Source organism: Protopterus annectens, chromosome 1.part2 (assembly GCF_019279795.1).
Source record: "Protopterus annectens isolate FY-2018-M chromosome 1.part2, PAN1.0, whole genome shotgun sequence".
Taxonomy (NCBI): Eukaryota; Metazoa; Chordata; order Ceratodontiformes; family Protopteridae; genus Protopterus; species Protopterus annectens.
In genome coordinates, this window is record NC_056727.1 from 673,495,312 (window position 1) to 673,516,076 (window position 20,765).

The window sequence follows — 20,765 nt, forward strand, 5'->3', positions numbered from 1 at the left end:
ACCATTATGCCAACTCCCAAACCATGGTCTTTTTAGTGATTGCTAGATCCAAAGATCAGATTGGAAAGGGTAAAATTAGGACTTGAGGTAGGAAGGGGGATGGTCACGTAGAAAACTCTAGTAGAGTAATCTGACAAAAAGGAGAGTGAAGTCTGCCCAAAGCGGTGATAGGAGTCTTAGCTAGGAATAGGTTTGGAATACTCAGGTAGGTGAGCTGGAGGAGTCTGACATCAATCATATTGGAGATCGGGGCCAAATCAGCACCTCTGAACAAAGAGGGCCAGAGGGTGGTCTACTTTTGGATCTGGCTGCTCAGTATTTGTGCTTTTCCTGCTCTTTTCCATGGGACTTAAGACTCCTTGCCCTTAGTCCTTTCCACATTTCTCTTGTTTCTTGCTGGAAGAGGAAGAGGAAGAAGAAGCAGTTGAGTACTGAAAAACATCCTTAATGACAAATTTGGCCCTCCTATCACTGAGGGCTCTGGCACTAAAAGCAGCATAAGCTTGCTAATCCAGGTTGAAGTGCACAGCTTGTAAGCAATTTAAGCATTTGTCAAAAGCATCCTGCACAGGCAGTTTGTGCCCACATAATACACATTTTTAAACCCCAACATTTTCATGTTTAGGAAAAACAAGAGGTTACCTGACACACACAACACTTTAATCACAGGAAAAAGGTGGAAATGCCAAATAGCACTACAACAGTGCCTAAAAAATACTACAAACTTAGAAATAAACTATCCCTATATGAATCAACTAATACTATAACAATTTTAACAACTATTAATGATTACTATAAAGTATTCGGAACAAACTAGACAGAAAAACAAGAAAACACACTAAAGCTTCCTAACTACCAACCTAGAAAAAAAACACAAAAAAATAACTACACTTATCACAAACCACTCCAAATATTAAACTACTAACACTAACTAAGATAAAGAGTCGAGGAAAACAGCAAAAAAGTCTACCAAAACTATCCAAAAAGGATACAAAGTTGATTGAGCTCTCAACTATTGAGCTCTCAACTAAGATCTAATTCAAATGGCAACAAATGAGATCTGAGAACAGGCTGTTAAGCCAAGTATTATGGTTAGTGGAGGCAGAAAACTTGGACTGAAGATTTTGAAAGGACAAGTGTCAGGTCAGAGTCTTATCAGATAATCCACATGTTGAGAATAAACAGAAAAGACAAACTTGGATCAAACTGTTAATACAACTATTAAACACACAGGTTCATAGGTAAGCACTAGGCTAGCTGTCCTTGCAGGCCATTTTAAGCCTAGCCAGTTTCCCTTTTTGTGCTTGAAATAACCTATCCCATTTGGATGTAGACTGGCTTTACCCATCCCATCATGGTCGATGATTATATATTACTACTAATGACAACAATTAGGATCATACCATTGATAATATGATGAGACCCATGCATGGGATAAAGCATTTAGGAGCTGCATTTGTCCAGTAGTAGTACATGGGGCAGTCTTTGGGTGAATTGTTTGTTTCCCATTCATAGGTCTACATTGTGCTTGAAAATGGATAGGAATGAACTTTGTTTTACATGCATGGGGAGTATGTTCCACAGCAGCAGTATCATCTGCAGAATATATCTGTCCCTGCAAATTATTCTGTTAATGTTGCAGAAGAGGTTTAGATCCCTAGACAGAGGATTTCTGATGTCATTTGACTTGCTCGTGTAAAGTAAATCCATCAGTAATGGGTTGGAGGATGCCTTCTATGCCAGACACAGTTCATTTCTTAGCAGTCTGTCAGATGCAGAGTAATGTGACAGTATAGTGACACGGCTTTGAGTAAGTCCATGTAGTTCATGTTGTTTATGCCTTGTATTCCTTTAGCTAGGTATGTCTGTGGGCATTCCAGCTGTTGCATGTGTCTGGACAGATACATTACAATAGGGGCATTACATTCAATGATTGGTGTAGTAAGGGCTGAGTAAAGAGGGACAATGACACTCCTAGATCTAGACACAACCCCTTTGTTTATAAGCTGTGCAAGACAAAGATTTTCTTACAAGAGGCACATCTTGGTCCACCCAAACAAATGGGTCAACTCTTAGGGATGTACTGTCAATGTGGGAGTTCCCTAGGGTACATGACTTTCCAAAGGATACAGTAAATAGCATTTTTTTGGCATTTACTTTCAGTCCGTGATTTTGACACTAGTTATTTACTTCAGACAAACCTTCCAGCAGGACATCATATCATATAGCAATATATGTGAAGCATAATGGTTGTTAATTTTAACTTATTAATACAGTTTGATTACTTTTATATAAATGTAAATGTGCCTATGTCACAAGTGATAATTCAGTAAAGGTGTTTTTTTTTTTTAAACTACCACATAGGAGCAGTTATCTGTAAACGTAGTCAGCCACAACCCTTTGGTATTTTTTACTAATTATCAAGTATACCACAGGCAATTGCATGTTTACATACATGAAAACAAACCATACTGAAATAATTTTAGTTGCAAACATTATACATCACAAACCATACTACCATAATTTCAGTTGCATACATTATACATCACTTACAATCTATCCAGCCATTGTCAGTCAAACATTACATAGCTCATTCAAATTCTGCCTTCTTTTAAACCTCCTTCTTCCTCTGCATGTACTGTTCCAACAGTTCCCATTTATTTCTACCCTTTTCTAAAGATTCCAATTCCAGTTGTTTTATCTCTGTTACTATATTCACTATTTCTAGTACAGTTGGTTTAGACTTTGATTTCCATTTTCTAGTGATTGTTTTTTTGGCAGCCGCCATAATTAGAGACAGCAAGACCTTGCCATGTCTAGGCAATTCCGATTCTGTATCATAGCTCAAAAAATCATTTCCTTAGATACATCAATTTGCTCACCCAGCATCTCTGACACAGTAGTCTGCAAGGAATCTTTAAAGTTTGCCAACTCATTACACTCCCAGAAAATGTGCTCCCAATTACCTATTTCTTTCCCATCACACCTTCAACATTTGCTATCTGAGGAAAAATTCTTTGGAGTCTACCAGGGTATAAAATACCTATGTAAATACTTCTACGCAAAAATCCTAAACCTTCTAGACTTTGTTGCATACTTGGGAGACATAACATATATCTTCCCACTATTTCTTTGAGAACAGTTTACCCATTCTCTCTTCCCAATTCTTTCTAACTTCTGACTGATTCTTATAGTTATCGTGTAATATTTTATATGCTCTACTAATTATTCCTTTTTAACAGCAGCTTCTGTTCTAGATTCTACTAAAAACTCTAGCAGTGCTGGTCTTTCAATTAGGATCCTCCTATTTTTTTCTCTTTGTCTATATTCTGATATCAATCCTTGATAGGGAAGCCTGTATTCCACATAAATTCCTGGCCTCTTCCCATACTATTACCTTTCCCTTTCTAATTATTTTCTCCCAATACTTTGATTCTTTTTCTAGTTTTCTCCAATGAATTCCAGCTCCCTCTAGCCTAATGTCTGTATCCCTAATTGCAATTATCCCTATCGGCAGAATCTCCTTTCTCCATTCTTGTGTTGGCTTAGTTCTTAGTATATGTTCTACAACTTTATAAATGTAATATTATGTATATTTATTATTATTCTCCTTAAAGATCTGCATCCAAAATTCCAGTCTCTCCTGGTTTCTTGAGCTTCTCCCGTTTCATCATCACCCCTTTCCAGTTTGAATTATAGGTTTCTGTTGGGTTTATGTGCGGTGATCAAAAAATATTTAATCGAACGGCTATACATTGAATGTTAGTCAACAGACAGCACTTTTAATGAACAGGGATGTCATCGAAAATAAAGTTATCAAATGGGCATGGTTGGCCAGCATAAAGGAACCACGATCTACAACTAGCTTACCGGTAACTTAGCTTTAAAAGAACCTGCCCTTTCTCTAATTTAGTGCGACCACAAAATTGAGTATATATAATTAGCTGTGCCCCCTATACACCCCGCTAATTATACATACCACCTCTGAAGTCGCACTAAATTGGGGAAAAGGCAGGTTCCGTTAAAGCTAAATTACCAGTAAGCTAGTACCAGATTGCGGTCCCTTTATGCTGGCCAACTATAGCCATTTGATGACTTTATTTTCGATGACATCCTTGTTGGTTAAAAGTGCTACTCTTTGACTAACATTTGATGTATAGCCTTTTGATTAAATATTTTTTCACTCACAGAACATAGACCCGTTTCTGCTTGTGCTATGCACAGGAGCCTTAATTGTGTAGCTCTGAAATACCGCACTCAAATTTGGTAGTCCCAAACTGCCTTGCTCTACTAGAAGAATCATCTAATCCCACTTGACTCTTGCTGTCTTCCCCTCCCAGATAAAATCTTTCAGCTCTTTAATAATTAATCCACTTCTCCTCTGGCTGATAAAAATATGCCTGACCTGTGTATAAAACTAAAGGGACTAAAACATTTTAGCTGCTTGTATCTTAGTATCCATATCCATATAACAAAGCTTTCAATTTCTCAGTTTTTATATTATCTTTTGTTTATTCTCTTCCCACATATCCTTAGCTGCCACAGTAGAATCCTTTTTAATCCATATGGATACTGCTGAACCAATACCTGGACGGCCATAGTGGTGCAGCGGTTAGCATTGCCGCCTCACAGCAAGTGGTTCTCTGGTTCGATCCTCGGCTGGGGTGCCTTCTGTGTGGAATCTTCATGTCCTCCTTGTGGTCACATGGGTTTCCTCCGGATGCTCCGGTTTCCTCCCACATCCCAAAGACATGCTGTAGATGGACTGGACACACTAAACTTGGCCCTAGGTGTGAGTGTGTACGTGTGTGTGCCTTCTGTGGAAGGTTGGGTGTCGGGCTGGCAACTCGACACTGTAAAACTCCACTGCCAATCATGAGCAGACAGGTGATCCGCTGTGGCGACCCCTAACCGGGAAAAGCCAAAAGAAGAAGACTGCTGAACCAATACCTGTGTGGATACATAATTTACGGCTATTGCCTTTGTTTTACCTTCATTAATTTTGTATCCTGAGACAATCTGAAACTGTCTTAAAATATTCCACAACACTGTAATGTCCCTTTCTGGTTTTGCCATGTATAAAATAATATCAACTGCAAATAGAGGGAGCTTTTCCTGACTACCATACCAATTCTATCCTTGAATTTCTGAGTCCCTTATTATTTTGCCAATGGTTCTAAATATAATGAAAACAACAAAGGGGAAAGTGGACAACCCTGCCTGGTTCCCCTAATCAAGCAGAAGTTATCAGAGTGGACCCCACCTACTTTAATTTTCGCCACTGATCCCTCATATATCCTTCTAATCAAGGTTATAATTGTATCAGGGAATGCCAATGCTTTCATTGCCCTGCTCATAAACTCCCAGCTTACTGTGTCAAATGCTTTCTCTGCATCAAGACCCACCAACAACAATGGTATTTTCTTACATTCTGCTCCCTCTGGATCATCAATGTTCTGTTAATTTTGTCAAATGTTTGCCTCCTCTCCACAAAACCACATTCATCCAGCTCTATCAATTATGGCATCACCTTTGCCATTCCTTTAGCCATTACAAACACTTTATAATCATGGTTAAGGATTGAAACAGGCCTGTATGAAGCTGGATCTGATAGGTCTTCACCCTCTTTAAATATTACAGCCACTACCACATTCTTCTAGGATATTGGTGCTTCTTGTCTTAAAACACTGTTAAACAAAACCTTCCAGATCTTTATATTTTTTTTTCCTCCTAGCTTCTAAACTTCCACAGGAATGCCATCTATTCCTGGGGACTTTCCTGTGGATTGGTTATACATCACCACTTTTATCTTATCTCTTCCTATCCTGTTAGTAACAGAGCCTCTTCTACCTCTAATCTTGGCATATTTAATTCTTCCATAAACATTTCCATTTGTACCTTTCCTTGAATTTCCATATTTTTCCAATTTAATACAGACTGTCATAAAATTTCCAAAATATTTCTAGTACCTTTAAAGGATCTCTTTTCTTCCTTGTTATAGGTTCCCTAAGCTTGGCGACAACCCTTTCTACTTTTTGTTGCCTGAGTCGGTGGGCTAAAAGTTTTTGTGCTCTAAAGTTCTTAATAAAAAACAGTTGTTTAACAGCAGTCTTTGTAAACTCATGCATATTACTGAAGTAATCCCTTATTTTCTGTTTAGCATTCTGCAGTTGCTCCTTCATAGGTTCATATATTAGTACTAGGCCAACTGCCCTTGCGAGCCATTTTTTAAGCCTAGCCAATTATCCCTTGTGAGACTCAAACCCTGTACCTTGTGTTTGTAAGGCAAACACTTAAACCATTAGGCCACCCTCCTCTTCTTGTTCTGTGAGATTCCCCCTATTCGGCAATACTTTAACATTTGTCAGTCCCTCTAAATAATTCTCGTTACTACTTAACCATATCTCTTTCTTTTCCATAGCCCTTTAGTACTGTCCTCATTTTCTCCTCCAAGGTCTATTAATCAATCATTATAACTCCCTGGGAAGCACTTCCTATCATTCTCTCAATCACCTTTTTTACTCACTTCACAACTGTTCTGAATTCTTCTCATACCACCCCCTTCTCTAATACTATATCACTATACGATACTGACATACAACAAAAGGCATTATTCCTCACACATTGTTTCTCATCTCCTTTCACATGCTGTTGATTTCTGTACGTAAATCTTCTTATCTTTTATACTCTGCCCTGTATACTACTGTACTCTAACATTGTAGATCTTTTTGATTTCTTACTGTATTTAGTACTACACAGTACTGTGTTTCTGATTTGCTGAACTTAAAGTGTATAACTTTGTAAACAGAGCTTCTCTCCCCAGGTATCTGCTGAAAAAGGGGTACTGCACCCAGTCAGATTTTTCCCAGTAAACGAAAACAACAAATAAATAAAGAACATAATATCCCTTGCTAAAAGCGTATTACTTCTCCTAAAATAACCTGACACATCCTGTAGTACGTGGTAGTACATGGACGTGTGTACCAAAATGACCTTCACCCAAGGATCAACAACAGAAGGAACTGGAAGGCCCAAAAGCAGCCTTCCCTTCACAGTATCCACTGCCAAAAGCACTACCAGACAATTCAAATGGTTGACATATAGTCCTCTGTCCCTCAAGAAGGACCACTTCCCCATGGCTCACAGAGACACAAACAACTTGCCACTGAACCAGCTGTCATTAGAAAATGTGATCCAGTTGGCTGCAGGAAGGAAGACCCACCTTGACGTTGTTGGGAATGATTCTTCATTCCATGGTGACTGCAGCATGTAACACCTCACAGACCACTCAATACCCACATCCTCACACATGCAAAAGGCAATATAAAGACTGTGCCTGCCATCAAGTCCAGAAGAAAATATAGGATCTAAATGTCATCAGGACACAGCCTTCAGGGCTTATAAGGTGGGCTGTAATGACGGACCATGGAACATATCCATCTCCGTACTGATAAAAGCAATCCTCTATTACAGGTTCAGAGACAACAACTGGATTATGTTGACTCAGAGATGACAGCTATGGCAGCTGCTGCTGTGAAGTTCCTTAGCGGGGCTATCAGAACCAGTTACATAAGTAGCAGAGTATCTGAAGTTACTTTTCTGCACTGCCTCTGCCACAATGGCTAGCACTTTGATAAACATTTTGGAGGCAGAGAAGTCTTAAGTGAAGTAATTATACTAAAGGAGGATGAGAGAGAATGACCGCCAGGGTTTGCTGATTCTCCCAACATAAAGATGGGGGAGGGAAGTCCTCACACCACCACAGTTCCAGAAGGGCCTGCACATTCAAGGATGATCTGTGCAGAGATGAATATACAACTAAGAGGTGCCAGTTCGGTAATGTGCTTCAATCACTCCAGGACAGAAACAGCTGAGACTCCTGCACCAGGGGCTGATGCTAGTCAGGTCAGGGTATATTCCTGCACTCACAAGGACAACATGCATCAGACTTAAAACAGCTAAACAACTCTAAAATTCAGAGGTTAAGGAGCAAACTCTGACACAGGAGGAACAGGTGACCTGTCCTCACTTTGGGCCATTGAGCCATGCTAGACAAAGAAAGAAAAAAAAAAACTTGTTTCCAGAGTACTACCAATGAGATAAATCCATGAGATTTGAGGTACCACTTTACAGAAGCTGGTATGTCTTAAGAGTGCTCTGACCATTCCACCACGGACTATGTTGTGCTTAAACACTGGGATGTACCTTGTCAGGCAGATGGCGAGTATTCACCTCTCTTGTACATGCTTACCAGGAGGCCATGCCTGCTTTAGCAACTCCAAGACTGTGTGACCAAGATATGCTCTCCATTTCTTACACTTCCTTATTCTTTTCCTTGACATAACCCAACATACCCATGGGTACTATTCCATCAGCCTGCACAGTGGGTCCTATCAACCACCGCAGTTCTCTAAGTAGCAAGGAAAAGCAGGAGTTTTCCCCTCCTACATTCTCAAGTGGCCATGCTGAAATAATGGCACTTGTAACAGTCTACCACATAATGTTTTTCCCAAACAGTAAAGACAATGCTTATGTAGGTCTGGCCTTGCTATCTGGTATCCATGAATTCTCAGGTAATTTCACTGCTGTTTGTATTTAATACAATAATTTTTCCTTAACAAACATTAGGATCAACAGTAAACTGTATGACCAGCAGAAAAGAACTGCTATTTTGGGGATTAAAAGCACTGGCCCACTGCTGTGTCTGAATTTAGCAAAGGGTGCACACTGTCCCTAACAATGGGCATTTATTTGATTTCCTGACTTTACCCACACACACCAGCTTTGTTTAGCTCATAATGAATGTGCACTCTGACTGAAAGCACTTCAGACTTTTATGATGTGCTGAGTGAATGAGACAGAGCACAGAAAAAAGTCTACTCGGCTGCTCTACTCCTGAGGATATTCCTCAGTCAGTCTATGATTAGGGTTCCTTCCTGTCCAGCTTAACTGTTTTTCTCAGAAGCTGCCATCATCCTTAGGGGATGCACCTGCAAGAGAAACAAACTACATGGCAAAGTGAAAAAAATAAAATGTTCAAAGATCTAACATTTACATGGCAGCAGTCACACATCATGACAAGGTCTATGGTACAGGAGTATAACAAGAAAAAAACAATGACCTGTCACTGTCTTCCTGCCAGTCACAAGGAACCCATTAAAGCTCTTTCCCCAAAAGTGGAAGGACAACTAAACATCAAAAGATACAGTTTGAGTGTGAGAAGGTCAGCATAAAGAAGTGGAGAGCAGGTTGGAAATGTAGGTAATCTACAATGATGATGGTATGTTTTATAACATTATCCAAAGTCCTCTGCTCCAACTGAAAAAATATGTAATAAGAAAAAATGCAAATGGACTTACCCGATGCACTCCCATCTTGTTTCTTAGTAGATGGCTTTGCCTCCTGCTTGGAAGAATTCTCATCATCAGCATCATCTTCACCCCACCAGGATGGCTGCCCATAAAGGGGTGTGCCTCGAGGCATGGCAGAAAGTTCTGCTGTAAATGCAATAACATACTTACTGTACTATTTCTACAGCTGTACCAGTACAACAAATAATTATATTTCTGAGCCAGTTCAACTAACATTCTGAAAGTTGAAACATTCACAGGCAGCCCACTATATTTAAAAACATGTAAAACTAAAACCAATCAGCTAATTTACCAATATCAAAACCCAGAAAGCTATCTCCTAGAGTACAACCATTAAGGCTGCATACACACATACACACACACACACACACACACACACACACACACACACACACACACACACACACACACACACACACACACACTTTTTATGCTTCTGCCTTATTTTTCACCTGACTGATGCAACCGACCAGCTTGCTTCAAGGTCTTTTTGCCTAACAGCCTCAAATGCACTTCACCAAATTGGAATAAAAAGCTTTCACTTTACAGATTATTGCATATGGACTGTGTGCTCAGTAAGCTGCTATCATGTTCTGTTATAAAATTATTCAAGAAATATGGAAAACATGGCTTTAATATGTAGGGAAACTGTAGGGATCAACAACTGGCACAAGAACAATAGTTTCAAATTAAATGTGAAAAAATGTAGCATAGTTCATACTGTTAAAACATTTTCCCATACTATATATGTGACATACTACTCCAATTAGACAAAATCATAAGGGATCTAGGCACTCGTTAGCAATTCCTTATCACTTGACTATCATGTCTCTGCAGTACTTTGGAAAGCCTTCTGTCTCATCACTTCCACTAGATCCAAATAAGTCCCAATTCCTCTTTATTTGTATCTCATTAGACATATTACTGAATATGATGCACACTTAAGCATGCATTTCTTGAAACATACTACTCAACTTCAGAGACCGCTGAGATTCATTAAAAAACAATCAATGGCCTCAAAAATCTTAGTTATAAGGACAGACTGGCAGCCCCCCCTCTCTACATAGTCTCTTATAAACTCCACCACGGAGATCTGTGTCAACGTTTCAAGCCATAAAGGATCAAACAGTCTTTGACCTCTTATTCCTTCACAGAAAGTACAGTTGTGTAAAAGCTTACCATAACAGCAGACATTCTTCTCCTCATTGTTGCAGTACTCATAACATTAGGGATCACCTGTCTGGGGCAGCCCGATGTCCGGCCAGTATACTAAAAACTTAGGTTGCTTTAAGGTACGCCATATGTCACATGTATGCTCCTTGCGTAGCATAGGGCATAAAGGTGATGTCTGGATGTACCATCCTCAGAACTAGAAGCCTCAGAAGGAATGCCAGTCCAAGGAAAACTAAGAGAAACCAATACATTCAGAAGAGAAATGGACAAAGGGGAGGAGAGAGGGAGTGAATACTGCAACAGTGAAGAGAAGGACATCTACCACTATGTTAAGATTTTACACAACTGCTACTATGTTCTTCCATTTCACTGTTGCAGTATTCATAACATTAGGGAGAGTGCCAAAGCTCAGGAAGAAGCTCAGGATGATGAAGGACCAACAGAGCTCTCTCTAGGAAGCCATGAGGGATATCCCTAGCTAAACCAGCTCTAGCTCTGGAGATTTCATCCAACTTGTAGTGCTTGGTAAAAGTATGCACAGAAGTCCAGGTAGCTGCCTCAAGAATAGAATTCCTATCCAAACCATTGAAAAAAGCACCAGAAGAAACCACAGCTCTAGCAGAATGAACTTTGACAGAATAAGGGAAGCCTATCACTATGAAAATAACAAAAAGAAATAGCTCTGAAATCCAAGAAGTAGTAGACTGCTTGGATATTGCTAATCCTAAGAACCTGGGATGTAAGGAAACAAAGAGCTGATCAGACTTCCTAATAGACTTAGTTATGTACAAATAAAATCTGAGTTGTCTATGCACATTCAACGTGTGCAGCACCTTCTCACTAGCAGATTGTGCAGAAGGGAAAACAGTGGGCAAATGAATAGTCTGATTAAGGGACAACTCATTCACCACCTTGGGCAGAAAAAAGGATTAGTATGCAAGGACACCTTGTCCTTATGAAACAGCAAAAAAGGCGGACACGCCATAAGGGCTTGAAATTCAGACATCAGTTAGCAGAAGTAAAGGCTCACAAAAGAACAGTCTTCCAAGAGTAATGCTGCAAGGAAGCTGAAGCTGCACGCTCAAAAAGGAGCCAATTTCGCCAAAACAAAATTAAGATCCCAGGGAGGAGAAACGGGCTTCCTGGGAGGCTTAATATGAAGAATGCCTCTAAGGAATTATTTGGTTTCAAACCTAGAAGCTAAAGGAGCAGATTAAGGCAGACAAGCAGAGATGGCTGACAAGTGGGCCTTAAAAGAAGAATAAGTCAACTCAGCTTTGAACAGTTCACACACAAGAGAGAACCAAAGGAACATCCACAGAAAGTGGATCCAGGTTACAAGAAAGACAGCAAAGAGAAAACCTCTTCCACTTGGATAACTAGGATTTCCTAGTATTGGGTTGCCTGGCCTCCTGCAGGACCCTAAGCACATCCTCAGAAAAAAGCCGTCTATGTGGAATCAAAATCCTATCACCCACAGTGTCAGCTGAAGAGTGGACAGGTGGGGATGGATGAGAGATACCTCGTCTTATCTGAGCAGGTCCACCCTGTGAGGTAACCTGTGATGATTGCCCTTGGCTAAATGCAGAATAAAAGGGAACCAATGCTGTTTCAACCAAAAGGGAGTCACCAACAAGATTTCGGGGATGTCCTGTTGAATTCTGAACAGGACTTTTGGAATGAGGGGAAGGGGAGGGGGAAAAGCATAAAGAAACAAAAAGAGAGGGTGTCCACTTTCCACAGAAGCCCTAGGACACTGGCACAAAATAGAGGAAGGTGCCTGTTCGGGGGGGGGGGGGGGGTGAAAACAGATCTACTTGAAGAGTACCCCACTGGTGGACAATGCCCAAAAACACATCCCTGTGAAGCACCCATTCGTGGGATTGAGTTAAAGACCTTCTCAGTGTGTCTGCCACAATGTTTAGACCTGAGGGAATGTAAACCGCCCTGAAGAGTCACTTGATAGTGGACAGCAAGATCCCATACCAGGAGTGCCAACTGGCAGAGATAAGATAAGATCTTATTCCTCCCTGTTTGTTTACATACCACATTTATTTATTTATTTTATTTATTTATTTGCAGTTGGTTTACCAGGATAGTCCATTGGGCCTAAAAGAACCCGTTTTCAATGGAGTCCTGGGGAGAAAAGCTCCAAAAAACAGACATACAGAATAGGTACATACACTTGAAAAAGCTCTTAAAGCAAACTAACAGACAAGGTGTAAACAATAGAGCTAAGATACTTATACAATGTAAAAGAGAATACAGTCATTGCTTATGCATTTGAGTACTTTCAATAATGCAATCTTATTAAATGAAGTACAATAAATGAGAGGTGTGTTAGGGCTTTAAAGAGGTAGGATTGTTTTGTTGTATAGTGTGGTTAGATTTGAAGGAAGTAATAAGTATGTAGGCTTTGTTGAGTAGGAAGTGAATGAATGGAGGATAAAGGGTTCCATATTTTTATGATGGATGGGAACAAGAGCATTCCCATTGGGACGTAAGATGTGTATGAAGAGATTTTTTGAACGTATAAAGATTAGTGATGGTACGAATGGATGGTGGGAGTGAGTTCCAAAGACGAGCTAGGTTAAAGGATAGTAGGTTTTTGCCTGGGGGGCGTTTTGGTTTAAGTATTTCTAATAGGTTTTGATTGTTTGACCTTAAGACTCTGTCAGGTAGGTGAAACTTAAAAGCAGAAGACAGGGAGGGACAAAGAGAGGGGTTGTTAATGAGCTTATGGGCTAGGGTAAGCTGAATGTAATTGAGCTGATGTGGAAGTTCAAGCCAATGTAGTTTTTGGAGAGAGGAACAGTGGTGGGTGGATGACCTGTGGCCGTTGGCGAACTTGGCGATTTTGTTGTAGCAAGAGGAAAGTTGTTTCTTTAGAGAGGACTGAATATTAGTTAGGAGAGGTGATCCGTAGAGAAGGGAGGGAATAAGAAAGGAAGAAGAGAGAGCAATTTTAGAGGTCTTTGTGAGGTATTGATTTTGACGGTAGATCATACCTAGCTTTTGGTGGGTTTTTTAATATTTAGCTGTAGGTGGGAGTTGAAATTAAGCTGGTTATCAATTTGAACACAAAGTAACTTAGTTTCAGATACCAGTTCAAGGCTTGAGTTGTTTTGACTAGTGATCAAGAATTTGTTTGTATTGAAGGGAGTAGTTTTAGAGGGAGTAAATACCATGAGTTTAGTTTTGGAGGCATTGAGAGCAAGGTGGTTTATTTTCATCCAATGCTCAGTAATTGAGAAAGCTTCTTGTGTGAGCTTTAGAAGCTCAGGGGTAGATGTGGCAGAGCAGATAATGGTAGAATCGTCAGCATATTGGATGATGTTAGAGAATGGGATAGATTTATGAAAATCGTTTATAAAAATGTTAAAGAGAAGAGGACCAAGTATGGAGCCTTGGGGAACTCCGGTGGGGGTACTAAGAAAAGAGGAAGTGGCCTTTTTCCATTTTACAGCTTGGTGTCTGTTAGATAGGTAGCTGGAGAACCAGTTCACAGAGGAGGAAGAAAGGTTAAGTTTGGAAAGTTTAGTTAATAGCAGACTGTGTGAAATGGTATCAAAAGCCTTAGTGAGGTCAAGTAGTAGGGTAGAGACAATATGGCCAGAATCACGTGCTTTATTTACGGTTTCAAGATAGGAGAGGAGGGCTGTCATGGTGCTATGATTTGGCCTAAAGCCATGTTGTGTAGGTGTAAGAGGGTTATTGTCTAAAAGATGTGGTAGTAGTTGAAGTTGGACACATTTTTCAAGTAGTTTAGAAATGGGGGTTAGGATAGCAATGGGGCGGAAGTTGTTAACACTGCAGTTATTACCGCCTTTATGAAGGGGGATGATAAAGGCTTGTTTCCAGAGTTGGGACACTGTACATTCCAGGATTGAGCGGTTGATGAGAATGCTTATGGGATAAACAATTGCTTCAGCAGCAATGCTTAGGAAGTATGAGGGGATATTATCAGGTGCATTAGTGCCGGGCTTCAATTTTTGAAGGAGTTTCTTTATTGTAGAAATGGGTATAGGTTTTAATGAGAATGGAGCAGAGTGGAGAGGGAAAGTATTTGATGCTGGTAAGGATGATGAGGAAGTTAGAGTGGGAGAAGAGTTATGGGATATAGTTTGAGTAGATGAGAATGGGGAAGGAAGAGAAGTGCTTGGTGAACTTTTGGCAGGAGAGGGTGAGGGGGTATTGGATGGTAGGGTAGAAGTAGGAAAAGAGGAAGTTAGTTTGCTAATAGAATCAATGAAGAAGGAGTTGAATTGAGTAGCCAGGTCTAAATCTGGGGCATTTGGGTCAGGGGTAGGGGTGTGTGGTCTGCTGGGGTTGAGGAGGGTAGAGATTCCTTTCCAGAATTTCTGTGGATTTGTTTTATTATTGTTTTGGAGGGTAAAGAAGTAATTTTGTCTGTCAGAGATAGTAAGCTTTTTTACTTTATTTCGCAGGGTTCTGTATTCAATGTGGGAATCAGGGGTCTTTCTTTTCTGATAAAGTACCCAGGCTTTATCTCTAAGGCGCATGGTTGCTAATGTATTTTTGGTAAGCCAAGGGGCAGAATTATTTTTTATTCATTTTGTCCTTAGGGGGGCTTGGGAATCTAGTATTTTTAAGAATGTAGAATTAAAGTGGGAAACTGCGTCTTCTAAGGATAATGTCCTAAGAGTGTTCCAGTTAATTGCTTTTAGCGAATCTGAAAAGGTTGTTGGGTTGAAATTTTTGTGGTTGCGGGTAGTAATATAATTGTGGGGGTGGTGAGAGATACAGGGGAGTCGGTAAGTGAAGATGGGCATATGATCACTTAGAGCGTCGGGAAGAGTACCACTGTCAGAATGATAGTGGGGGTGTGAGACTAGGATCCAGTCTAGTATACTGCCACAGGAAAGGTTTTTAGAAGGACGTGTTACTTTGTTGATTAGTTGGGAAAAATGATATAGGTTGATGTTAAGGGGGTTGGTTGGAGATTGAATGGAGGTCCAGTTGATATTTACATCACCTAAGATTATGGTTTCATTACTAATGTTGCTGGAAAGCCAAGAGAGGATATCTTCTAATGTAGAGATATTGTCACCTGGGGGAATATAGAGGGATGCAAGACATATGTTTTTATGCTTATTGATTTGTAGGAGAGTGAGGAGTAATTCAGCATTGTTGAAGTGTGGAATAGGTTTGTCATAGGGAGTAATTAACAAGGAAGTTGAAAATAGAAGAGCTACACCACCACCTTTTTTGAGGGACCTGTCTTTTCTAATGACAGAGTAGTTAGGTGGAATTATTTCAGAGTCTTTTATATAGGGTTTTAGCCATGTTTCTGAAATAGATAGGATGTCAGGTTTAATATATGTGATCCAGGCATGGAGGGTTGCTATTTTGTTGACTATGCTTTGGGAGTTTAATGAAGTAAGTAATAGAGGCTTACGTATGGTGGAGGAGGTTGAAGGGTCTGGGTTAGGATGGATATCACCTGATAAGAGACTAGTAACTAGGTGAAGGATATGGTTAGAGAGGTAATTAAGCAGTTTAGTAAATGGGTTGGGTACTGTTGTGTTGGAGAAGGGGTTTCTGGTAGCTATGGGGATGGAGAGTTTGTGAGAAGTAAGTACTTTGTAAGAGAAAGATAGGAGGTGTTTTATAGGATATAGATGGGGAGAGATAGGTGAGTGCGAATGTGAGTGGGGGGAGTTTAGATGGCTGGTTATATGATAGAGTTGTGGATGGTGGCAGGTACTGGGTTGGGTGAGGTAGTGAAGAAAGGTAAGTTTTAGAAGTAGTACTAGTAAAATAGAGATGGATGAAGGTTTTAAAAGCATGTTAATTATGGTTACTTTAAGAATAGAATCTAATTTGAATTAAGTATGTTTTTAAAGATAATTATAGGAGGATGTGATGTTGTAGGCCTAGATTGTAGTGGGGAGTATGGAGTTAAGAAGGAGGTGGCAGAAGAGGTAGAGGTTAGTCGGAAGGTAAAGATCGGATCGGTTGTTAGAGTTAAAGTGTGGACTTGGAGTCTGATAGTGTAGCTAAGTAAAGGGCGTGGTAACAAGGAGGTGATTAGAAGATGGGTGTGTCCAGGGTGTTGGAGATTGATTGGAGTAGGGAGGAAGTGGGTGTGGTAACAAGAGGAATATAGCTAGGAGTACTGGGGGCGGGTGGAAATTGGGGGCAGGTTTGGGGAGCGGAGTGAGCCCGGAGGGCGAACGGAGCGGGAAACACAGAGCTAAAAATGTCAGGAAGCAACAGAGAAACACAAAATCTCCCTGTAAAGGGGATGAATCGGAATATGAAGGTAAGCTTCCTTGAGATCTGGAGATACCATGTAAGCCTGAGGAAGCAAAAGAGGAAACAAAGTCTGAAGGGACAACATTCGAAAAGTGTGCACCTTCAGTAGAACTGGTCTCCAAGTACCCTTTTTTCTGGGTACTAAAAACATCCTGGAGTAAAACTCCCTCCTCCTTTGGGACACAGGGACCTCCTGAATAGTATCCTGAGTCAAAAGGTCCCGATGCACCTCTGGGAAAAAGGAGAGTTGTCCCTGAGGGGGCTGAGGAATACCCCATAAAAGGAAGAAGGGATTTCTACACCATGAAATACCCCTGGCGAATAACAAACAGAACCCAGAAATTCTGGGTAATCTGTAGCAGAACAGGGAGAGAAAGATACAGACAGAGAGAGACAGGTGAACAGAAAAAGGAAAGTGGCTGAGAAGAACAGGATAGTCAGATAGCACTTGGTTTATCTGGAAAGGAAGACTTCTGAGGCCCTGACGTCTAGGTAGCCTTAGCAGGATGAGCCCACTTGCCACCCTTTTTGCCCTTAGGAAAAGGGCAAGCAAAGGCTGGCTTATCAGGATTGTTTCTCCTTTTCCTAAATTTCAGAGAAACATGTTTGAGTTCCTGTAAAGCCCATCCCTTATCCTAAAGGGACTTAAACAAATCAACAGCAACTTCACCAAAAAAGAAGTTATGTTCTTACCATAATGTTGTCGATCTTCATTCATCCTTAACTGATGGGTTCAGTTCTGACCTCTCTGAACCGACTCAGCCATTATACATCGCTCTCCCCAGTCAAAAACTCTCAAGCCAAGGCTCTACCCACAATGTTTCTCTTCCTATTACCTCAGATCGAATTTGCCTAGTAGTTAAGAAAATACAGAAGCCCTGTCCAAGGTATAACCCTATAATATCCCAGGACTAGGTCCAAACCTCCAGGAGTCTTTTAGAGGGGGCAAGAGGGTGGACTGTCAGGAATGAATGAAGATCGACACCACAGATAGAACATTATACTAAGAACATAACTTCTTTATCTGATGTTGTTAATCTTCATTCATTCTTGACTGATGGGACATAGTCCTTCATTACTTTAGATCCTGGCGGTCCTAAGGAAGGATATTCTAGAGGACGATAGAGCCAAAGGATGCTTTTCCCCTGGAGACCATGTCTAATTTGTAATGAGTGATAAAGGTGTGTGGAGTAGCCCAAGTTGCAACTGCACATACGTCTTACATAGAAGCCCTAGAATGGAAGACCGCTGAAGTGGAAACAGATCTAGTAGAATGAGCTCTACCTGTAATTAAAGTACAGTTTTGTACCTACCATAAATGTAGATGTTCGAAGATCCACATTGCTGCAGTCCTAACACTTGGGGGTAGTCCGCTGTCCCAGTCGGCCCGAATACCAAAGTATAAGGTTGACGTCGGTCAAGGCGCATTTGACTGACATCAAAACGTCAGGGTACAAATGCGCATGACCGACGTCATATCCTCAGTCTTTTCTTGCCCCAGATGTCAGAAGACCCTAAAAAGATAAGGCCAAAACCAAAAAACACCAAAACACTCCTGTGCCTAAAATATGTACAATATATACAAATGTACAAAAAATAGAACCTCACCCACACAACCACCCCTAAACACAGAGGGAAGGAGGGAGGGATTGGACTGCAGCAATGTGGATCTTGAACATCTACATTTATGGTAGGTACAAAACTGTACTATGTTCTTCATCTCACATTGCTGCAGTCCTAACACTTGGGTAGAATCCCAAAGCAGAGGTAAGGGAGGATGGCTAAGCTATAATGAAGCAGGAGCTGCCAAAATGCCCTGCAACACAGCAGTGGCAAAACCAGCCCTGGACTTAGAATAGAGAGGAAGGTGGTAATGCTTGGAGAAAGTATGCACTGAACTCCAAGTAGCTGCCTCCAAAATATCCTTAGTTGCCACCCCCCTTAGAAATGCTGTTGAAGTGGCAGTAGCCCTAGTGGAATGAGGCCTAATCCCAGCTGGAATCTCTTTGCCATGATGGGAGTAACAGAATGCAATGCAAAACCCAATCCACTTAGAAATAGTTTGTTTTGATACAGGCTTGCCCTGAGAACTCAAAGCAAAAGAAACAAACAACTGCTGAGACTGCCTAAAATCCCTAGTCCTGCTTAAATAATAACGCAACTGCCTGTGTACATCTAAAGTGTGCAAAATCTTTTCCCCCCTATTTTGGGGATCTGCATAAAAAGTAGGCAAATGAATAGTTTGGTTTAAAGCCACACTAGAAACCACCTTAGGCATAAATGAAGGATTAGTACGTAATGATACCCTATCCTTATGAAAAATCAAAAAAGGCTCCACCGCCATAAGGGCCTGCAATTCAGAAACCCTTCTTGCAGAAGTAATGGCCAACAAAAAAGCAGTCTTCCATGACAAGTATTTCAACTCAGCAGTAGTCGCAGGCTCAAAAGGTTGTAGAGTAAGTTTCTCCAACACAAAATTGAGGTCCCAAGCAGGAGTAGGAGCTCTTCGTGGGGGTCTTATATTCTTTGCCCCTCTAAGAAATTGCTTGAACAAAGGATGAGAAAACAATGGTGGGTCACAATCATAGTGAGCTGAAATTGCTGCAGCATGAATCTTAATGGAAGAGAAAGGCAAACCTTTGTCCAATAGCTCAGTAAGATATTGAAGAGCCACACTCAAATTAGGCTCAGAAACATCCAAATCCTTTGCTGCACTCCAAAATAAAAATCTCTTCCATTTTTCTGCATACACCTTACGTGTACTAGGTCTTCTGGCTTCCGTAATCACATTCAAAACTTGTTGAGGAAGTTGAGACCTGCTGTGGTTCAAAAGAGAATATGCCAGGCTGTTAGATGAAGAGAGTGAAGCTTGACATTGAGTAGATGACCGTCCCTCTGAGACAAAAGGTGTGGAATCAAAGGTAAAGGCCATGGAGGCTTTCTTACCAGATTCCTCAGTAATGGGTACCAGTGTTGCCGAGGCCAATCTGGAGCTATCAAAATCATCCTTGGCTTGTCTTGTCTGACCTTTAGGAGCACCTTTGGGAGGAGAGGCAGAGGTGGAAAGGCATACACATGAAGATTTTCCCAACTGAACGAAAGAGCATCCACTTTCCAAGCTGTGTGATGATAACTTTTCGTGCAAAACTTTGGCAGCTGGTGGTTTAGTGGAGAAGCGAACAGATCTATGTCTGGAGTTCCCCCTGACACTGTCAATTTTTGAAATACATGAAGATCCAGTTTCCACTGTGGGGATCCATGATTTGCCTGCTTAACACATCTGCTAAGGAGTTCTGTGCTCCTGGCAGAAACCTTGCTTGAAGAGTAAGCTGCAAGCTGAGCGCAGTCTCCCACAAAATCATTGCTTGCCTGCATAGAGGATAAGAATGTGTTCCCCCTTGCTTGTTGATGTACCACATGACAGTTGTGTTGTCTGTTAGAATCAACACCTGCCCTGGAAGAAGTAACTCCTTGAAAGCCTTCAATGCAAACTGGACTGCTAACATCTCCTTCATGTTGATATGTAGATGCTGTAGTCTGGCAGGCCACTTGTCTTGTATCCACTTTCCATTCAGATGAGCTCCCCAAGCTATGTCTGAGGCATCTGTCGTTAGAATCTGACTCGCATCTGGCCGGGTCACAGAGAGTCCCTTGTTTAGGTGACATTCCTGAGCCCACCACAAAAATTCCTTTTGAATGCAAGGTATTATTTGAATGACAGTGTCCAGATCCTGGCAGTGCTGTGTCCATACATTTTTGAGATACCATTGTAGCTTCCTCATATGCAGTTTGGCATTGGGAAGCACCAGAATACAAGATGCCATGAACCCTAATGCTTGAAGGACTGTCCTTGCAGTCAGCACGGACTGATGAGATAGTTGATGGAAGTAAAGGGATAGACTCTTTTGTTTGTCCGGGGTTAAAAGGCCATCTGGGCTGCTG

General features: G+C 41.0%; 1 protein-coding gene across 8 annotated transcripts in view; it reads right to left on the minus strand.

The window, feature by feature from the left end:
- The window catches only part of CEP170 (centrosomal protein 170), a 2,077,048-nt gene that overhangs the window by 1,156,000 nt on the left and 900,283 nt on the right, over positions 1-20,765 (minus strand). For 7 of the 8 annotated variants that reach the window (XM_044058284.1, XM_044058311.1, XM_044058301.1 and 4 more), the window contains one exon: positions 9,360-9,497. In XM_044058284.1, coding sequence (XP_043914219.1) covers positions 9,360-9,497 — 138 coding nt within the window. The remainder of the gene's footprint in view (positions 1-9,359; positions 9,498-20,765) is intronic. The other variant, XM_044058266.1, reaches the window with a different exon arrangement.